This window comes from Juglans regia, chromosome 8 (assembly GCF_001411555.2).
Source record: "Juglans regia cultivar Chandler chromosome 8, Walnut 2.0, whole genome shotgun sequence".
Lineage (NCBI taxonomy): Eukaryota > Viridiplantae > Streptophyta > Magnoliopsida > Fagales > Juglandaceae > Juglans > Juglans regia.
In genome coordinates, this window is record NC_049908.1 from 23,834,780 (window position 1) to 23,856,526 (window position 21,747).

General features: G+C 33.7%; 3 protein-coding genes across 3 annotated transcripts; all 3 read left to right on the plus strand.

Annotated features, from left to right (window-relative positions):
• Positions 1-6,438: 6,438 nt before the first annotated feature.
• LOC108982478 (proteasome subunit alpha type-7-like) lies at positions 6,439-9,246 on the plus strand. The gene is made up of 3 exons (XM_018953873.2): positions 6,439-6,731; positions 7,603-8,017; positions 8,892-9,246. Exons 1-3 carry the CDS (start codon positions 6,472-6,474, stop codon positions 9,051-9,053), a joined length of 837 nt encoding a protein of 278 aa, XP_018809418.2. The 5' UTR covers positions 6,439-6,471; the 3' UTR covers positions 9,054-9,246.
• Positions 9,247-12,314: 3,068 nt separating this feature from the next.
• Positions 12,315-14,543, plus strand: LOC109020859. The gene is made up of 3 exons (XM_035693408.1): positions 12,315-12,432; positions 13,821-13,934; positions 14,168-14,543. Exons 1-3 carry the CDS (start codon positions 12,415-12,417, stop codon positions 14,297-14,299), a joined length of 264 nt encoding a protein of 87 aa, XP_035549301.1. The 5' UTR covers positions 12,315-12,414; the 3' UTR covers positions 14,300-14,543.
• Positions 14,544-19,264: 4,721 nt separating this feature from the next.
• LOC108982182 (protein POLLENLESS 3-LIKE 2-like) lies at positions 19,265-21,653 on the plus strand. Its single transcript, XM_018953481.2, has 4 exons — positions 19,265-19,559; positions 19,694-19,906; positions 19,990-20,145; positions 20,433-21,653. The coding sequence occupies exons 1-4, from the start codon at positions 19,392-19,394 to the stop codon at positions 21,324-21,326; spliced, it is 1,431 nt and encodes a 476-aa protein (XP_018809026.1). The 5' UTR covers positions 19,265-19,391; the 3' UTR covers positions 21,327-21,653.
• Positions 21,654-21,747: the final 94 nt, after the last annotated feature.

Consider the following 21,747-nt stretch of genomic DNA (forward strand, 5'->3'; position numbering starts at 1 on the left):
AATTCTAAAATTAAATTCATTTGAACTGATAATGGTAGTGAATTTGCCATGCACAGTTTCTTTGCTAGTAAGGGCATTATTCACCAACTCTCTTGTGTAGCTACCCCCCAATAAAATTCAGTGGTTGAAATGAAACATCAGCACATTTTAAATGTAGCTCGTGCTCTCCTTTTTCAATCACACCTTCCCTCACAATTTTGGACAGACTCTATCCTCACTGTTGTGTATTTAATCAACAAAATTCCTTCTCATCTGTTGAACAATAAAAGTCCATATGAATTACTCTTTAACAAACTGTCTTCTTATGCCCATCTCAGAGTGTTTGGATCTCTTTGTTATGCTTCTACTTTAGCACATAATAGATCTAAATTTGCCCCTCGAGCTAGAAGATGCATTTTTCTTGGTTATCCTCTAGCCATCAAAGGCTACAAGTTATATGATCTTGCTAATCACACATCTTTTGTTTTCCGAGATGTTGTGTTTTATGAACACATTTTTCCCTTCAAAACTACATCTTCTCATATTCAACTTTTTGTTTCTGTTGTTCTTCCTCAACCAATTTCAAATCAGATTTTGTTTCCTGCTGCTTCTTTTGATTATGTCATACCTGCTTATAGGGGTGTAAATTCAAACCGGTAAACCGGAAAATCGGACCGGACCGGACCGGTTTTACTGGTTTTGAACTGGTCCGGTCCGGGACCGGTTCTTAGAATGTGAAAACCGGCCAATTCCGGTCCTGTTCCGGTTTAGGAATTTTTTGGACCGAACCGGACCGATTGATAAAAAAATATAAAAAAAAAATATTTTTATATATAAGTTTTATACAAAATATTATATATATATATTAATATTAATATATATAAGTTTTATATATAATGTATAATTATAAATTTATACATTAAATGTTAATTTATAATTTCATATATATATTCATATATGACATAATTTCATTTTATAATTTATAATTTATTACATTAAATGTTAATACAATATATAAGTTTATAAATAATACTAATAGTCTAATATAGATTATAAACTATAGTTATACTTATAATTAATACTAAAAGTTTATAACTAATACTAATATTAAATATATAATTTATAACTAATACTAATATATAACTTATAACTATACCAATAGTCTTAAAAAAACCGAAAAACCGGACCGGACCGGACCGAAAATCGGTAAAACCGGAAGTACCGATTTAGGAGGGTAACCGGTGTGTAATCGATTTTGAAAAATACAAAACCGATACATACCGGTTCGGTCTTAGATTTTATCCAAAACCGAACCGAACCGGACCGGTTACACCCTTACCTGCTTATTCTAATTCTGAGTCTCTTGAGCATATACATTTTTCTTCAAATCAGTGTTCACAAATTCCTTCTAATCCACCTGATCCTAATTTTGATTCTCCATCTATTTCCCATGTTCCCAATCTTAGAAGATCCTCTCGAGCTCACAGGCTACCTGGGTACTCGCATGATTTTCATTGCCAACAGGCATCTTCCAAGGCTTGCCCTCCTTCATTTTCCAATGAGATTTCAGCTTATGTTTCAAGTACCCTATATCCTCTTTCTAATTCTATTTCATATTCTCATTTGTCCTCTAATCACAAGGCATTTGTCATTGCTCTTTCTACCATTGTTTAGCCTAAATTTTTCCATCAAGCTGTTAAACTTCCACATTGGAGGACTGCTAGGGCTGAAGAAATCACAGCCTTAGAACATAACAAAACATTGACTTTAACAGATCTCCCCTCTGGTAAGAGTACAAGAGGCTGCAAATGGGTCTATAAAGTGAAGGTTAGGTCTGATGGAACACTTGAGAGATACAAGGCTAGATTAGTTGCTAAGGGTTTTACACAACAAGAGGGTGTTGATTATTTTGACACATTTTGTCCAGTTGCTAAGATGGTGACAGTTAAGTGTCTTCTTTCAATAGCAGCAATTAAGGGTTGGCATCTCATTCAGTTAGATGTCAATAACGCATTTCTTCATGAAGATTTATTGGAAGAAGTCTATATGGATTTACCTTCTGGCTTCAGTGATAAGCATGATAAAAGGGTCTGTCGATTGAATAAATCCTTGTTGGATTGAAGCAAGCTTCATTTCTCTTGATTTTACACAATCCAAGACAGATTATTCACTTTTTACAAAGACTCAAGGATCTAGTTTCATGGCTGTATTGGTTTATGTCGATGACATCCTCATTGCCAGCACATCCTCATTACCAGCAATGATATGGTCTTTGTTAACACCTTCAAAGCCTTTCTTGATCAAAAGTTTAAACTTAAAGATCTTGGAGCATTGAAGTATTTTTTGGGCCTTGAAATCGCAAGGAATACATTTGGCATTTCTTTATCTCAAAGAAAATATGCTTTAGATATCCTCTCTAATACTGGTTTCCTTGCTACTAAACCAGTTAAAACACCTATGGAACAACATCTAAAGTTGTCCAGAACAAATGGTGTTCCTCTTGATGATCCAAAATCTTATAGAAGGCTGGTTGGCAGGTTACTTTATCTTACCATTACCATTACCAGACCTTACATTTGCAGTTCATACATTGAATCAGTTTATGGATTCTCCTCGATTGCCTCATTTACATGCTGCTCATAGAGTTCTTCAGTACATCAAAGATTCATCTGGTCAAGGACTCTTTTTTCCTTCAAATTTAGATTTAAAACTCAATGCAATTGCTGATTCTCACTGGGCAGGGTGTCAAGACACTAGAAGGTCCATCACAAGCTTTTGCATATTCCTTGGAAGCTCTCTCATTTCTTGGAAATCCAAGAAACAATCCGTGGTTTCGAGGTCATCAGCTAAGGCTGAATATAGAGCTCTTGCTAACACAGTTTTTGAAATAGTTTGGCTTCTATCCTTAACAAAAGATTTACACGTCTTTCATACCTGTGCAGCTGCTTTGTATTGTGATAGCAAGTCTACCATCCACATTGCCACAAACCCTGTATTTCATGAGCGTACAAAGCATATAGAGATCGATTGCCATTTTGTCCGTAAGAAGATCCAAGATGGTTCTATCAAACTCTTCCATGTTAACTCTCACAATCAACTTGCTGATTGCTTCACTAAACCTCTTAGTTTTCCATTGTTTTCCACTTTAGTTTCCAAGCTGGGCATTCTTAACATTCATCCTCCAGCTTGAAGGGTGGTATTAGAAGTATTGTATTATTCATTTAGTCGTTAGCTTGTTATAAGCCAAGTCATAAGTTAGTTATTTAAATATAAGTCATTTTATTTTTCTCGCCTATTCTGGCTTGTATATAAAGGGCACATGTGTACTCTGTTTTGAATATAATACATTTTACAAATTCTTGTAAACCTTTGAGTTCAACATTTATCAATTTAAGTTAGTAGTCCACGAGGATTTGGGAACTATGATTAATTAAGAGTATCGACTGCTAAGTATTTTATGAAGAGTAATGCTAGATATAGTCGTGGAGTGTACAAGAATATCGATATTTGATGAGTGCTACAATCGTGGAGTGCACAAGGGTATCGATATCAGTTTGTAGGATTATTTTTGTGTAATCACTTTGTAGTTAAAATATTTCTCTTATTTATATGAGTAATTCTACATACAACTGTGAAGTGTGTAAACGCCATGTAATCACTTTGAAAAAGAGTAAGGTCTACTATTAAAAAAATAATTTTTTTATGTAGATCAAATGTTTTATTCACTTTTTTCAAAACGATTACGTGATAGTTGCCCAATTCACGGTTGCAAATATATTTTCTCTATTTATATATCCTAGGCGCCATTTTATCTATATATTTTTAATTTTTTTTATCTATAGATCAAAAAATCAATTTTTTGTTATCTATTTTTGTTATTGTAGATAATATTCACTGTACCATAATTATCTATCAATATAAAATTTTAGTTGAACTTTTTTAAAATCGTTTTAAAATGTTCTTTCTTAAATAATTATTTTATTGATTTTTGTGAAGTATTCCTTGCGAAAAAGTCGATTATTTGATATTTATCTTATTACGTGTTATTATTATTCTATCAACATTATTTCTTTATACTTTTCTAAAAATTTAAATTAAAAATAGAAAGTATAAAAATTCTCGATATATATATATATATATAAGATCTTTATAGAATTTTTAAGAAGAGAAATTTTATTCGTAATTATATTCGTATTTTTAATTTAACATCAAATGATTAAAAAAATTTTAGAAGCATAAACTCAATGAGAAATGTTTGATCTATTATTAACATCTTACAATACACATTAACTTAGTTTAATATGATTCATCTGATTGTAAAATAAAAAAAAAATATTTTTACTTATAAATTGGTATGGAGAACATACTCTTTATATTGTTGAGATGACTCGATTTAATTTATAAAATATTTGAATTTTAAACTTTTTTAACAAATCAAATTTGTCCATATCAACAGCATGAAGGGTGCGTTTTACACATTGGCTTATGAAAAAAAATTTGTTAGATATAATATACTACATTAATCTATGTTACTATGTAAATGGAAATTGATATGTACATATAACACTTATCAAATTATTTGAAGAAAAATATACAGAAATTGCTCACTTTGAGAGGAGCAGCTCCTAGAAGAGAGGAAGAAGATGATGAGAAAAAAAGAAAACATAATTTTGTTTCAACATGCATTTACACATCTCTCCTTCCACTACATATACTGTTAAGGCTGCGTTTAGATGTTGAACTGAATTGAGTTGAATTGAAATAAAAGTTGAAAGTTGAATAAAATATTGTTAGAATATTATTTTTTAATATTATTATTATTTTACAATTTTAAAAAATTGAATTGTATATTATATTTTATATTAAAAATTTAAAAAAAATTATAATAATTAAATAAAATGAGTTGAGATGGATTTAGAATCCAAACTAGCCTCGCTCTTCTCACTCGGTAATGGGTTAGAGACCATCTTGACTAGATTGCAAAATAAGGACAATTCAACAAATCTTAACAACCGTAAATGGGCCATGGCCCGACTCGAGCTTATCTTGCAAATAAAAGAAATGGACACAAGTCAACACAACTAATAAAATTAAGCCCACCAAGCCCCAATGACTTGTGCATGTATAGAACTGTGACAATACAATTTTTAATAATGGGCTTTATTTTATAAATTTAATAAAATTTTCTGATACCTCATTTAAAAAAAATAAATTTTAAATCTATGTAAAAAAATTATTTTTAATAATGAGCTTTATTTTATAAAAAAACAGTGTACTAACTTGCACAACTTAATACTATATTATTATTCTATGTAAATATATTTTTTTAATGTAAAATTCATATGTGCACCTGATAGGCTGACGCATTATGACCTCTTGATGATTGGGATTAGGGAAGTAAAAATTAACTGGAAAATAGAAAAATATATCCAGACTAGACTGAACTGGGACCAGTTCATTTAGTTTCAAAACCGGCCGGTTCCGATTCTATACTTTTTAAGACCGAACCGAATCAGTTCGCTATATTATATATTTTAAATTAACTTTCTTAAATTATAATTGTATATAAGATAATATTATTATAATTTATAACATAAAATTTTAATTTTAAACGTGAAAATTTATTTGATCATATGCTTTAAATATAAAATTTATAATATTTTATGGCCTAATAAATTCTCAACATAATTTTTTTATAAATACATAATACATTAGCAATACTAATATGCATTAGTATATTAATTATATTTCATTTTAATTAATTAGTATACATTAGTATACAAATATATATTAGTATATTAATTACATTTTATGCCCTGGTATTAGTATTAGTAATCCACTTTAAGTCTATATATAAAGAACTATATAAATCATTATACTAATACCATATCACAATATGTTATTATAGTGACATAATAATACTATTAGTATTAGTATAACTATCAGTGATATATTAATAGTTATAATATTATAATATATATTAATTTTGATAAATACATTTATATTAGCTAGAATTTTGTAAAATACTTAAGTTGCAATTTGCAAGTGCGTATAAAGAAATTATAAATATTAATATAATTAACTAATGTATGATATGAATATCAATTAATTAACTTATCACTAATTCACAATGAATTAATTACTAATATCTACATCTAATTAAAGTTTTAATTTATGACAGTTCTAATTTTTGATAAATTTGTATTTTATTAAAATCGAAAAATCAAACTAAATCGGATCGAAATTGGTAAAATTGGAGGTGCCGGTTTAGGAGGGTAACCGGTGCGTAATTGATTTTAGAAAATACAATACCGATAAATATCGGTTCAGTCTTAAATTTTATTCAAAATCAAATCAAATCGGACTGGTTATATATTTTATTTTTATTTTTTTAAAAAATAATTTAATAATTAATAAGTGATTATTAATACTACGAAGTTACAGGTATTCCACCTCTACAGTATTTTTAACTTTATAAAAAGGAGACTCTCGATGCCTTGTTGCGGAAGAAGAAGCAGAAGAAGAAAAGGAAAGAAAAATAAGAGCCAAAGAGAAAGAGAGAGGAGGAGAAAGAAGAAAATGGCGAGGTACGACAGAGCAATAACGGTTTTCTCACCAGATGGGCATTTGTTCCAGGTTGAATACGCGCTCGAAGCAGTGCGCAAGGGCAACGCTGCCGTCGGTGTCCGCGGCACCGACACCGTCGTCCTCGGTGTGGAAAAGAAGTCCGCCGCCAAACTCCAAGATTCCAGGTCTCACTCTCTGTCTCCATTTCTATAAGAATCACAGCGGTTGAGATTATCAGCTGATCTCTCTTCCCGAGCTTGTAGATGAGGCCAGGGTTAGGGTTTAGGGTGATCTATATCCATGTGATTTACTTTCGTTACATTAGGAATCGATAAAGGTCTCATTAGAATTTTGTGGACGTTGCTTTATCAGATTAATTTTACTGAAATAGTTCCTCTGGAATTTCAGATATGCCCTACACTCTACAGTGTCTTATATGTTCTATAATTTTTTAAAAAATAAAAAGAAAAAGAAAAAGAAAATCCTCGGATGCGATGTTCTGCTCATTTATATTACCAATATAACTAAAAAGTCCACGCATAGGCATTTGATGATTTACGTAATGCTTCAAACAAACAAGTTATGTGTGTCATATTGGAGATATAACTCAACTGGCGGTCACTAAACCTAAGATTCATACTTATTTCCTTTTGGAATCTCCTTTTTTAAGTAAAATGTTGGTATTCACAACTGGGGATCGCCTTTGGATCAGATTCACCAATACAAGATGTTGGCTTTTTTGACTCCTGTTCAATAGATGAAACTAATTAAACCCTCTAATCTCTTCTTTAGATATGAGCTAAAGAAGATACTGATAGATAGAATTACCAAACAATTTTTTTCTTTTTTGGATTAGACATCTAGGTGTGTTTATTATATCGGTGCTGATTTGAATTGAAACCTTGACCAGATTTTCTTGACTACTTCAAGAATGCATTCTTGCCAATCGTGAAACCTACTGCGTTCTTTTCCTTTTTTTTTTTTCATTTTCTTTGTTACATTTTGCATGACCTTTTCTAAAGTAGGCAGTCTTACTCTGTTGCTTCCATTTTGCAGATCGGTTAGGAAGATTGTAAACTTGGACGATCACATTGCTCTAGCGTGTGCAGGACTCAAGGCAGATGCTCGTGTTCTAGTAAACAGGGCACGAATTGAATGCCAAAGCCATAGGCTTACCGTTGAGGATCCAGTGACTGTTGAGTACATTACTCGATACATTGCTGGTCTTCAGCAAAAGTATACACAAAGTGGGGGGGTGCGACCATTTGGGCTTTCAACTTTGATTATTGGCTTTGATCCCTATTCTGGTTCGCCATCATTGTATCAGACAGATCCTTCTGGGACATTTTCTGCTTGGAAGGCTAATGCAACTGGGAGAAACTCTAATTCGATACGGGAGTTTCTGGAGAAAAACTATAAGGAAACTTCTGGGCAAGAAACTGTGAAGCTTGCTATCCGTGCATTGCTCGAGGTAAAAGGGTTTACATGACTTCCATAACATAAGACTATTCATTACATATGTATAGCACAATTATCAGATTCAAGTATTTGCAAACTTGTCTTTCCAATATGTCATAAAAGATGCATAAAAACGGCTTATGTGAAAGGCTATATAATTCATTTGAGAAAAATGTTACATCTTAACTTGAACATCAAGGCCATGATGATGGTACTTACATTGTTTTCTTAGCCTCGCAATTCAATACATATTTAGCAAACTAAGATGTTCATTGCACTATTCTTACATAGGCATTCATTTCTAATATTCATTACCTACATATTTGATGAGGCTTCGCCAGGCTGCAAAAATAATTTTTTTAATCAATTTAAGTAACTTTTTTTTCTTAATCTCTACCTCTTATACCTTTAAGATGCTTCTCACAACAATGATGTGTGGTTCTCAATGGGATGCACGTTTCCTTTTTAGGCACTATCTTATTCATGGTTGTTATCTTGCTGTGCTTTACTTGTGAGGCGGAAAAAAGATTTTTTTTTTTTTAAGAGTATATTTTTTTTGGTGGCCCACGAGGGGGGAAAAAAGATTTTAGCTTACCTAATCTCAGTTTATAATGCTTTCCTGTAACTAGTACACTGTAATTTGGTCTAGAGGATTCTCAGCCTATCGGACGCACTAAAAAAGATAGTTTGATGGAGATACTGTTTCACTTACCCATCCCATGATTCCATGCTTGAGTTGAACTGCCTGCATGTCTGCATCACTGAGCAAGCCTTTCACCTACTGTCCATGCTCGAGTTTCTTGAGATAAGACCAATGTGAAATACTGGCAATATATTTAGATTTGGAACCATAATTCATTTTGAAACATCTTATGTTATATGTTTAGGTTGTTGAGAGTGGGGGAAAGAACATAGAAGTTGCTGTGATGACTAAAGAACAGGGTTTGCGGCAACTTGAGGAAGCTGAGATTGACGCCATCGTTGCCGAAATTGATGCCGAGAAAGCAGCTGCTGAGGCTGCAAAGAAGGCTCCTTCAAAGGAAACCTGATCTCTTTTTCTGTCTTTTTCTTTGTCTTGTTTTGTTCTTTTGCTTGGGTCCAACTGATTGCTATTATCATCCATTTGGATTTTATTAGAGTATTGAGTCGCTAGCTCTAAAACAGCTAAAACTTAAGTTATAACTACTCTGATTATGGAAAGGCCCTGAAATCCAACTTAAACAAATTTACAAACGTTGATAATCCCGAGTTTGAAAGTTTGCCATAATTTATTGTTATAACTGTTTGTTTTTAACAAGAGATCTCGCGCCAATGATGAATTGGATCTCAAACTTTGGATTTACATGAAAGAAATTAAACTAAACTACAAGACCTTTGTTATGTTATGGGTATCGGTGTGAGAAGGTTTTCTGATCTTGATTTTGTGCATGAAGAAGAATCTCGTTTGGTTATCCTACTCATCACACTGTTCATGGAGATCATGCCAGTGGTGACCTCTCAGCTTTTTTGGTTGCTATAATTAAAATAGCTTGAGCATTCTTCCATCTCTAGGCCTCTAGGGTGAGCCCAAATTCCTCTCGAGTTAGAGACTTGACCAAGCGACAACAGTTTACTTGTAATTTGTGAGCAGTCTTTTGGATGCTTACCAGATCCAAGTATAATGGAGTTAACGATTCGAGTCGTTCAAGTGATTCGAACCTATTTATGAGATATTTTTAGAAAATACGAATTTACGTAAGTTATATGGAAAAGTCTGAAGGCAGTCGTTTTCGCGCATCCCTTGCACACAAATGAGCTGGCGTGTCAGGATGAAAAAAGAAATGTTGTGTTGCAAGTAGGAGTGTCAATATGTGACACGACTCATGAATCCAATACAAATACGACATAAAATTAGCTGGTTTAGGTTTGATGTTAACGGGTTCGGATCAAAATGGATCACTAACGGGTCAACTTGCTTAACACGAAATCAACTCATTTTGACACATTTAGAATTTATTTCAAAATTAGAATGTTATTATTGTTAAATTGTAATATTGATATTTTTTAGTAAGTTTATATTTTTTTATTGTTTTTATTGTAATTTTAGACTTATGTTCATATTTGTTATTATATTACTTGTAATATTGGTTTTATTATATATTAAAATTTAAAAAATATTGATATATATTTTTTAAGATATTGTAGTTATTAATTATGGTTATCATATATTTAGCTTCCACAATCCCTTACAAAAGAGCAAAATAAGAAGTTAAAGAGGACAAGCTATGGAAAAGATGTAAGACGGGGAAGGAAGAAAGCTTCTCCATCCTCTCGATTGGAAAGTGATGTGTCAAGACTTCTACTAAAAGGATCTTTGGATAGGTGGCATGTAAAGTTGAGGTTAAAAGCATAGAAGTCCCTTTTGTATGAATCGCTTCTTCTTGCTCTCAAGGAAACCTCCCGGCTAACACCCTTTTAGTAATGTCAACTTTACATCTCCATTTAAAATATAGAATAGATGCATGTACTTGTTGTAAATACATAAGATTATTGAGCAAACCGTTAGGGTGGACTCCGTTAAACTTGACCCAAGGTCGATTTGTTCATTAAATGAGGATCTTTTATGAGCAAGATTTCATTAAAACAAAAAATAATGATATAAAAGGAGGGGGTGGTGAGCTCTCACAAAACATCTCAATATATTCAATACTAAACATAAAATGAAAACTAAAAAAGCAGCAAATGATGCGTTGTAATTGACTATTTCAATGCGTGTCACATAACTTCTTAAGTATTCATTCTTCAAATTCTTTAAATGATAATATTATTCTCATCCTTAATTTCTATCGTTATGAATTTTTTATTATTATTATTATTTTTATTTAATGATTAAGTAAATATTTTTAATAATATTATAAATATTTTTATTTTTTTAAATATATTTAAATGTGTTAAAAAATATATATAAAAAAATATAAAAAATAAAAAAATAAATCTCAAATGTACTAACGAGAGCCCAGTGGTTAGAATAACACCGCTCTTCTTTAAACGTTTGGATTCGCAAGTCATCTCAGCTCATCTCAACTCATCTCAGCTCATCTCACTACTATTCACAACTCATCTCATTACTATTCACAATCCATCTCAAATCATCTCAACTCATCTCAAGTCATCTTCGAATCCAAACGAAATTGAAAATAAAAACCAATATCTATTTCAGACAAAAGAGAGAATATATGACTTTCTCTTAGAGGAGAGACCGTCGCTAGAATGAGTGACGCGTGTGCCACAAAGGTGGTGTGTGGGACCCACTCTCTTACTGCAATGCTGATCTGATGGCATAGACTGATATTTCAGGGAGTTTCCAGCCAAATAAAGGGGCACGTGGCAGCAACAAAGCAACAAAAGGCAGTGGGTGGGTCTTGAAAAACAAGTAAAATAATTGGGAAACATATCGGAGGCCAGCATCAAATCAAGAAAACTACAGGAAGACAGTGGATGCGTTGTGAGTGGACGGCACGCAAAGGTCACGCGTCTGGGATATTGAATCCGAGGAAGCTAGCTGTGGGGTTTCTTAGGGTGGAGATTTCATGAGTGCATGGACAATGAAAATGGAAGAGGAGTGGTAGATCTAGCTCCGAAAATTTGGAAAAAAGTAAAGAAAAAAAAACAAGATTAATGAGAAGTAAAAGAAAAAAAAAGGAGAAAAAGATGGAAGATCTTCAAGGTTGATAAAGATGAAATGATTTAAGGAAAGGGGGGGTAGTTTTTATCAAGATAATTGCTAGGTACAAGTAGTTTGGAGCACCAGATCGCGTAACGACACTTAGATGATTTCTTTTATTGAAAAAAAAAATAAAAAAAAAAAATTTTTGAGAGAAGAAAAAGCCTTCTGTCTCATGAAAATCACTTACATATTCAATTCATACCGTTTTATTAAATGGATGCCTTACATGTCAGCATTGATGCTTGATTTGGTGTGCGAATTCGTTTGCAAGAAAATTTTTTCAAAAATAAAAAGGTATATTAATGAAGAAAATATATTAATTATTTCAGGTTGGATAAAGAACACGTATCATAATAATACATTAGCTTCAAAGTTCTGTTGGCCCAAAACTCTTTGATCCTTGGGCTTGCAATATTGGGTTTTGCGATAGAAAATGTTGGCCCAAAAGTCAGAAAAATGAAAAATATAAAACTTTTGATTGGCCCATGCAGGTCTCGAACCTGCGACCTTCGCGTTATTAGCACGCTCTAACCAGCTGAGCTAATAGGCCATCTGCTAGTGTTATTGGGTAAAGCTAATTTAATATATAAATAAGAGGGCTCTTCTCTTCTCTCCTCTCATCTCATTTGAGGTCGACGAGATTTGTTGCACCTCCAGAATTCATTGACAGTGGTTGGAACCGTAGAGGAAGACAGTTTTCAGCTATGAAAGAAGATTACGAGGTACTTTTCTTACCATTTCATTTCCTTGTACTAGGATGTTGTTCTGTTTCAAACTTCAAACCCTAAAAGCAAAATACCAAACAGTTTCTTAGAATTGGACTTTTTCCTTGGAAGAAAGTGTGTCCTACTTTCTCGCTCAGTTTCTTTTTAGATATGATGAAGCGAAAAAAAGTAACTATGGAGTATGCATACCTCATGATTTACATTGCTTGGCTTAAAAGTAAATTATGCTATGTTTGGCAAGAGGGGATTGAAGCTTTGGGTAAAGTTGGGTAATTCAATGGGTCCGTCCCAATTGCTGCAAAATCCGCAGTTTGGTTCTCTGGTTGAATGATGGATTGGAAGGCAATTCGTTTTGTTAGGATTTCTGGGCATTTTTACTCACAAATTTGTATGTCACAACCACGATGGAATGTACCCAAACCTCTTTCTTCGCTTTGATTCCTCCATACTTCGTTTTTCTATGATGTGGAACCTCACCGAGGTGAAGCTCGGGAGTAATCCCCAAAAACACGATCCCACCCACCAAAATCGCGTATGATGAAATCCAGGGGAACCCCTGGTACTCCACCCCACTTCACCTGGGAAAGTCGATGGTTATATGTGTTTTTCTTGAAGTGTTGCTTGGCCTCTGTACCTTGGTATTGTCATTCCTCCAAAGAAAATAAAAAAATTAATTTTTGGATTAATACATCGTGCTTGATAGACCTATTAGTTTAGTTTTGTGTTTCCTTCCTCGTTTCTGTCGAGGAGCAAAGGGGTTCCTCAATGAGACATGGTGCACCCTGGGTCATTCTTTTAAACAGATAGGTATAATCGACCATTTGCAATGTTGAGATCAAGTAGAGGAAGAAAACTGAGTGAAATATGAGGAAATTCCCCGCGAATGCGGGGACACATGCACTCAAAGAGTAACTATACATAGTGATTATACTTATTAAAAAAAAAAAACTATACACAGTGATTATAGTCACTTGCGGCAAATTATGTGAGAGGACACATTAGCAGTAGTGACTTATGTAATTTAGACCGGCATTCCATCATATAAAGCTTAAATTAAGATGTTAGCAGGCTAAAGATTGGAGTTTAACCGTCAGATATGATATTTCTGCGTCTCTTGAGTCCTCATAGATTTAACGGTCTATTTTTTTTACAAGTATATAATTAACCATCTATTAACGATGGAAGGGTTTATTTTTTTTTTTATAAGTAAGAAGAGATTTTATTCATATAAGGATAGGCATAGCCCAAGTACACATGAGGTATACATGTGATGATCGAAGGGTTTATTAGCTACTCTGATATTACTAGATTAGTCACATAAGTTCCTCTTCTATCATGTTTTGTTTTCTGTTAGTAAAATAATTAAAAATAGAATTTAACTGCAGATTGAAGAGAAAAAGCAAGCTGCTGCTGATGTTTTGTCTCAATATTCGAAGTTTGTGATGGCATGTATTGGAAATCAAGTCCGGCCTTGCGACTTGAGGTTGCATTTAATGAAGGTAATTTGGAGATTCTTGTTTAAATTGGTCATCAGGAATAGCAGTAGTAATATTTATTTTGGCTTTATTAGTTTCTTAAAAAAATGTAGGGAAAACCATGTGGGTTTCCCTTGTGGAGGGATGATGTGAAGATTCTATATGCAGTTGAAATGATAGATAGCATAGGCCAGTGGCTTAAGCCTTTTCTGATTTTCTCGCAATTTCGCCGTGTTAATTTCTTGTTTCTCCTTCAGGAGATTTCTGGAATGCCAACTTCACTAAAGAGAGAATCATCACAGATAGCAGCCTCTCCCGATGCAATGGGTGAATCATCAAGCTCAGGTACAGCTAGACTTGATAAGCCGGACAGTTTCCGGGCACTATAGTTTGGGCAAAGTTATGTGCGTTTGCCATTTAGGGTCTTTGGCAGCCTTGGCTGTAACATTGTCATTTCCCATTTCATGATCATACTAGTGTAGGTGCATGGTGTTCTATGTAACATGCAGAAGTTGATGTGTACTTGAATTATTTGTTGTAAAAACGTCACTAGACCAGTTTTTCCATTAATTCAAAAAGGTATATGTGGATGAGACAGAAGCACCACCAATATTCAGCTTCCATTAAACAAAATCGAACTATTTGTAGTGTCTCATGTTTATACGAAAATACCATTACAATGATGGTGGTTGATACTTAGAGAAAGGGCATGAACTACAACTTTTTAATTTCAGTTGATAAGCCATGAGAGCTTTCCTAGTGGACCATCCCGCGAACCAGAGCCGCCCCTCGCAGGGTGGCAGCCCGCCATCCGGCTAGGGGCACAATGTGGGAGGGGGAGAGTCCCCTCCCATGATTTTTTTTTAATTATTATTTTCTACAAAACGATTTTAATTTAACAAAAACACTTTTTTATAGTTTTTAATAACTTTTGCTGATGTGGACGGAAGAGGACATGTGTCAATTTATTATTGGTTGATATGTGTCGATTTTGCCATATACCCCTATTATGCCGTTAGAGAACTAACGGATGTTGGACGAAGGCTAATTGCAAATTGTTAAAAATTCACGTATAAATGTTTCGAGTTGAAAAAACGCAGGTAACCTTTTTACAAAGGCGAAGTGTTAGATTCACGTACAAATTTTACACAAGAAAATTTATACATGATGTGAGTTAGCACATAAGTATAATCTATTTTATTCATATTAAATTACGTCAGCACGTAAACATTATTGTGTAAGAGTCAAATAAACATTCTTTTTACAAACCGGTGAAAACTGATTTAAATACTTTGCTATTAACCTTAAAAAGATAAAAATTGAAAGGCTTCTTAGTGGGGTACATATGAAAGAGGAGTAGGGGTGAAAATCGAATCGGTCGGTTCAGTTTTGTCCTAAAATTGAAACCGACCAACCGGTATTTTTTAGGGGGGAAAACCGGCCGATAAAGGAGGGTGAAACCGATCGGATTGGTTTTGGCTGGTTTACGGTCGGTTTGGCCAGTTTGGGCCAGTCTTTTTGGACCTTTATTTTTATCCAATTCAACATCTTTTTGACCCGTTAGAGGCAAAGTTGGGTTCTAATCCTTTACTGATATGGAAAAGTATATGATTATCTTTGGACTTGGTCAAAAGTTGGAATGTTGTGGAGATGGAAGAAATATTAGGATTTGACAAGATAAATGGATTCATGTGCCTAAGTATGGATACGAAAGTTCTCCAAACTCATCTCAATTCATCTAATTTAATCATTATAATTTTATCAAATTTTCATACAAAATATAATAAACAATCTAACTTATTCAAATCTCAAAATAATAATAATATTAAAAAATAATATTTTAACAATATTTTTAAATATTAGAGATTAGAGCATTGGCATTGGATTAGCCAAGTACCTTTTCATCTTTAAATTTAGTAAATATCATCCATATTTGCTCCACATTTAATTAGCTAAATTGTTTTCATCCAAATTATAAACTACAGTAAATCCATTATTCTTTTCAAATATGAAAAGAATTATAGCAAGTCTAAAAGTATTTTTTGAGATTATTATATTATAAATATGAGATTTTTATTCATATGAGATTTTACCATCTATATACATATGAGATTATTATATTATAGATTGTTAAATTGTGAAAATAAAAATAAATATGATTTGTTGGAGATTATTAAAGATTATAAAAATAAAAATAAAATTAATTAAAAATATATATATATATAATAAAAAATAATAATATTTTATTATTATAGAAAGTGTGATGACTAATCCAATGTAGACTTCAAGTTTTGAATGATTAGCTAAAGGTAAAAAAATTACATATTAATCAAAATTTGAAGAATAGAATGATCAATCCAATATTAATGCTCTTATTAAAGTTTAATCTCTAATACTGGTGCTAAATAGTTAGGCAAAAGTGGTAGAAATTATAGATGACAACAGAGGCTGCTGGAAGGAAGACTTGATTCATGAAATATTTAAACCAGAAGAAGCTGAAATTATATGCAGTATACATGTGAGTCAAATGGGAGCTGATGATAAATTAATTTGGTGGCACACTGTAAATGGGAACTTTTCTATTAGGAGTGCACACCACCTGCAATACACAATGAAAAGACAGAAGCATGGGGAAACTTCTTGCTCATCAAAAGGTGATCTAGATGGGCAACAGATATGGTGACTCAAAGTACCACCAGGGAAGATTAAACATTTCCTATGGAAATCTAGCCATCTTCTGTTACCAACTATGTAGAATCTTGTTAAGAAGAAGATAGTTGAAAGTGATCTATGTCAAATATGTAAAAGGGAAGCTGAATCTATAGTACATGCTGTATGGAATTGCCCTGCTGCTACTGATGCTATATTCAACAGGGTGATCTACAACATGCAGGCATTACTAACAGAAGTATGATTAAATGGCAAAAACCAACCGAGAATTATGTAAAAGCTAATTGAGATGCATCTATAGATGAAAAATCTGAGAAGACAGGTCTTCCAATCATTATTAGAGATGAGGTAGGTGATATTATGGCTTGTTTATGCACAAATGTTAGTAATTATATGAAGCCTGTTATAGCTGAAGCCATGACCTTAAGGAAAGCAATGGAGCTATGTTCTGATTTGGGATTTGCTAGAGTAGTTTTTGAAGGAGATTCACAGGTTCATAAACAACATTTTGCTAGTAGATTGTAAAGGCTACAGACTGACAACATTTGCAAAAATGACATTCCTGCAAATTGAGGAAAAGATATGGGCTAGAAGAAGAAGGGCCTTTACAGATTATGAATACTGTTCTCAAGGACAAATATTGTAATGACTGAACTTTGGTATTGCAATAAAATTATTGGTGGTTCTTGATTCAAAAAAAAAAAAAAAAAGGTAGTGTATGTGGTCAATGTGAAGAAAAGAAAATCACAATTAGAGTCACTATTTGAAAGTTAGCAAGAAAAAATCCACATCAGGAGCTAAGGAGTACGATAACGAAGTTTTGCTGTACATTAGCCATTATTCATTTCCATACCCCATACATTACAGTTTTTTTTTTTTTTATAGAATGTGGAGTGTGGGGTAGTGAATAGTAACTGGTGAGAAGAATTATTGTTTTTCTCAAGAACACTTCTACTCACCTGCCTCCTTCCCTCGTACACCACACAAAAAGCATGATATGACTTTTTTTTATTTTTATTTTTTTATTATCTTTTATCTTTTTTGAGTTAAATGTGCATTTAGATAAAATACTTAAATCAGCTTAGAAAAAAAAAAAAAAAAAAGATAAAATACCCAAATCATCCATGGGTTTCGATTTTTTTTCTTATGCCCTGTAATCTCATAGCTCACAGTTATTTCCGTTCAACCTCACAGCTCATAGCCATTTCCCTTTTTATTATGACAAGTGCATTGATCTGAGCTGGCTTCTCATAACAAAGCATATTGTTTTCGTGCTTTTAACGGCAGCAATTCCCTTGGGATCAATATGGGACAGTTTGTGCTTCATCTGGGGGTGTCTGCTTTTGCGTTTGCTTCTGATTTTCATTGATCTGGTTAAGCTTTTCTTTGGTTTTTACTTGGTTTGCCCATGAGAGAGGGATTTCTGGTGATAGGTTTTGGGGGGAGTGATTTCTTCAGGGAGGGAGAGGCTTCACAAGAGAGGGACTTGGAGGTTTCAAATTTTCAGATTCAGGGAACTAGTTGGACCGGATTTCAATTGATTCAATTTGCCATGTAAGATTCGTGTGGCGTGTGATGAGTTAAACCGGACTATGAATAGATTTTCTCTTTTCTCAAAATGGAAAACCCATAAAGAATGAATTATTCTTTTTCCAAAAATTGAAATATTATATTCAGATCTTTTCTTCTAAACGAGAGCTATGAAGTTCAATGTGGCAAGGATCTTGTGTGGTTTTTCTTTTGTTTTTTTCTTTTAAGTTATAAAATATTGTTTGACGTTTTTTGTATTTTATGTTCTTTTTTTTATTATTTTATTTTTTAAAGGTTTTCTTAATTTTATGACCCGTGACATGTCATATGGGTTGCCATATTAACTAGAGAGATTTTAAAAGTACATAGAGTAAAAGTTCAATTAAAATACACAAAAGAGCAATTTGACTTTTAGATAAACCACATAGAGTAATTTTGTATTTAACCCCATTTAATACATAAAAGAATTATTATAAAATAAAATTTAAGGCATTAATATTACATTTATCGTATAAAAAATTTACATTTACATAACAACGAAAAGCGTTTTCTGAAAAATATTCTCACATGACAATCAAACACCAGAAAAGCATAAGTTTTCTTGAAATTTAATTTGCTGAAATAATTTTTTTATAAAACAAATAATCTACATGGAAATAAATGGACCCTAAGATAAAAACTAACTATATCTTGAAATAATTACGGAAAATGATATCTATACATAAAATTTTAGTCACATAATCATAAGCGTCGGCGTGCCAGCAATTAAAATTGTGAAAATTTTAAAATTCAAAATTGAAATAAAATAAAAAATTGATGAAATAAGACTGCCACTCAATACAGATAATATTGTGCATATTTATAATAATAGTCCTTTTTTAGTGGTTCCTAATCTTAGGGGCATTAGTGAGTCGAGTATCAATTATATAGGATAAAAATCGAAATATAGAAGATATTAGGGGAAAAAGAGAAATGTAGAAGATTTGGGTAAATATGGAATTAAATTGAACTTCAGGGATACAGATGCATATACACGCCTCTTAACTGCAATCTCAGCTAAATTATGGAAAAATAAAACGCAACGGCTAGTTCGTAGAACGTTGAGCAACGGTAAAAAAACTCGAAGATTTTTCTTGATAATACCCCCCTAATTCTCATCACTCCTACACTGTCAACTTCCCTCGTAAACTATCTCTCTCTCTCTATATCTGTCTCAGAGACGGAAGCACTATCTTCCTCGACTGGAAGAACGCTGCCATTGAAAACCCTCTTACTCCGAAGATGTTGCAAGAAATGTGGAACGCTCCTCCTGGTTTTAGACCCTCCAAGTCGGCTCCTTCCTCACCAGCCAAGCCTCTCGGGATTTCAAGAACTCGCTCCGATTGCTTCCATGTGACCCACAAGGTTCCAGTTGGCGACAGTCCTTATGTCCGAGCCAAGAACGCTCAGGCAAGCTTCTGGGTTTTTCTGTTCCAATTGATGGCTCTTTCTTTTTCTTTTCTAGTTTTCCTTCAAGGAAGTTGAGGAAAGTGTTTTCGTGCTTTTGTTTCTGTTCTGATTGATGGGTCCTTCTCTTTTTGCAGTTGGTGGATAAAGATCCGGAGAAGGCAATTCCTCTGTTTTGGGCAGCCATTAATGCTGGGGATAGAGTGGACAGTGCCTTGAAAGATATGGCTATTGTGATGAAGCAGCAGAATCGAGCCGAAGAAGCTATTGAAGCCATCAAGTCGCTGCGACATCGGTGTTCAGATCAAGCCCAAGAGTCGCTTGACAATATTCTTCTGGATCTTTACAAGGTAATTAACAGTTCTGGCAGTTTATAACTTGCTTATAACTTAGTATTACTCTGGCACTGATTCTTTTCTCTCTCTTTATTCAGAGATGTGGGAGATTGGAAGACCAAATAGCATTATTGAAGCACAAGTTGTACTTGATTCAACAAGGGCTGGCTTTCAATGGGAAACGAACCAAGACCGCCAGATCTCAAGGAAAGAAATTCCAGGTCTCTGTGGAACAAGAAGCAACTAGGCTATTGGTAAGAATACGCATATATCTCTACTAGTTTAGTTCCAGTTTCTTTACTTGAAAACTTTTTATATATGAAAAATAATTTAGCACAAAAGGATTATACAAAAATAAACCTACAAATGATTTGATGTGATACTAGAGATTGTAAAATTACTTTTATTGTAAAGTAGATCTAACGGATTCTACGAAGCCACGTTAGTTTGTGAGTTTACTTTTGTATAATCTATTTGTGTCTGTAGCAGTTCTCTTTATATATTGGGTTAATGAAACTGTGGTCAATTGCTTGTTATATAGGGGAACTTGGGATGGGCACTAATGCAGCAGAACAACTACATTGAAGCAGAAGATGCTTATCGGAGGGCACTTTTGATTGCCTCGGACAACAACAAAATGTGCAATCTTGGTATCTGCTTGATGAAGCAGGGGAGGATCATTGAAGCCAAAGAAACCTTGAGGCTAGTGAAACCGGCGGTGGCTGATGGCCCAAGAGGCACAGATTCTCATCTCAAAGCCTATGAAAGGGCACAGCAGATGCTCAAGGACCTTGAATCTGAAAAGATGAACAAAGGAGGGGACCGAGTGGAACAGCGGAGGCTCTTTGATGCTTTTCTCGGTTCTTCATCTATCTGGCAGCCTCAGCCTTGCAAGGATCACGCTAGCTTGCCTATATCATCAAATTCAGTCACACCCCAGGATGGCTTTACTGATGAGAATATCAATTCGAACATAATGGCAAACCAGATAAATATCAAACAAATTGCTCCAAATGCCAATTTCCTAAACGTCGCTGCACCACCGTTTTTTTCATCAAAATATATGAAGGAACCGATTCAGAAAGACCCAGTTGAAAATCAGTTTCCTGACAGCCTTAAGAGAACAAGATCTGGAAATGCTGCCAGTTCAATCAGAGTAAACGATATAGTAGAGACTGGGAAACCGCTTTTGGAATCAGGAAAGTCAGAAAACAAGACGCGAAGGTTGTCTGTTTCATCTGAAGAAGCAACAGGTGTCGAGCTGACAGAATTTTTGCCGGACAACAAGGATTTTGAAGATGCTATCATCGCTGCAGTTTTGGGCACGGATGATGAGGCAGGGAAAGCAGCTGATAATGGGATATTTAAGAGGAAGATTGAGAAGAGGCTTAGGGTTTTTCGAGATATCACATTGTCTTTGAGTCCCAGAGCCTGACTTAAACTAGTCTTGGCATTTCCAGCTAAATTTATTAATATCAGTTTTATAGTTTTAGGTGGGAGATGCACTTGTTCTCCTTTCACTTCAGTTCCTGGAAAGCCACCAATGCATGGTAGCAATTCTTCCTGTTGAAGCAATCTCAGATTATCAATGCCGGTCTGCTAGGCAGAAGAAGTTTATTATTTTTATTCATGTGCTCTTCAACATGAGAGGTTTAACATAATAATTAACCTGATTTATATCATTTTCTGTATTGTAGAATTATGAATAAAAGAATATGTACCTAATTTTCTATCGTAGTGCTTGAAGTGAATGATAAATTCTTCTTATCTCTCTCTTTTTACACACACACTATATTCAATTTAAAAGCATGTAAAAAAAAAGTTCTTAATTCTTAATAACGAGGATTATTCTTGCT

Coding starts and splice junctions, on each gene's coding strand:
- LOC108982478 (XM_018953873.2), top strand. CDS start 6,472: ATGCCTTGTTGCGGAAGAAGAAGCAGAAGAAGAAAAGGAAAGAAAAAT. Junction 6,732..7,602: donor GCCAAACTCCAAGATTCCAG/GTCTCACTCTCT, acceptor TCCATTTTGCAG/ATCGGTTAGGAAGATTGTAA. Junction 8,018..8,891: donor CTATCCGTGCATTGCTCGAG/GTAAAAGGGTTT, acceptor TTATATGTTTAG/GTTGTTGAGAGTGGGGGAAA.
- LOC109020859 (XM_035693408.1), top strand. Junction 13,935..14,167: donor TGAGGTTGCATTTAATGAAG/GTAATTTGGAGA, acceptor TTTCTCCTTCAG/GAGATTTCTGGAATGCCAAC.
- LOC108982182 (XM_018953481.2), top strand. CDS start 19,392: ATGTTGCAAGAAATGTGGAACGCTCCTCCTGGTTTTAGACCCTCCAAG. Junction 19,560..19,693: donor TCCGAGCCAAGAACGCTCAG/GCAAGCTTCTGG, acceptor CTCTTTTTGCAG/TTGGTGGATAAAGATCCGGA. Junction 19,907..19,989: donor TTCTTCTGGATCTTTACAAG/GTAATTAACAGT, acceptor CTCTTTATTCAG/AGATGTGGGAGATTGGAAGA.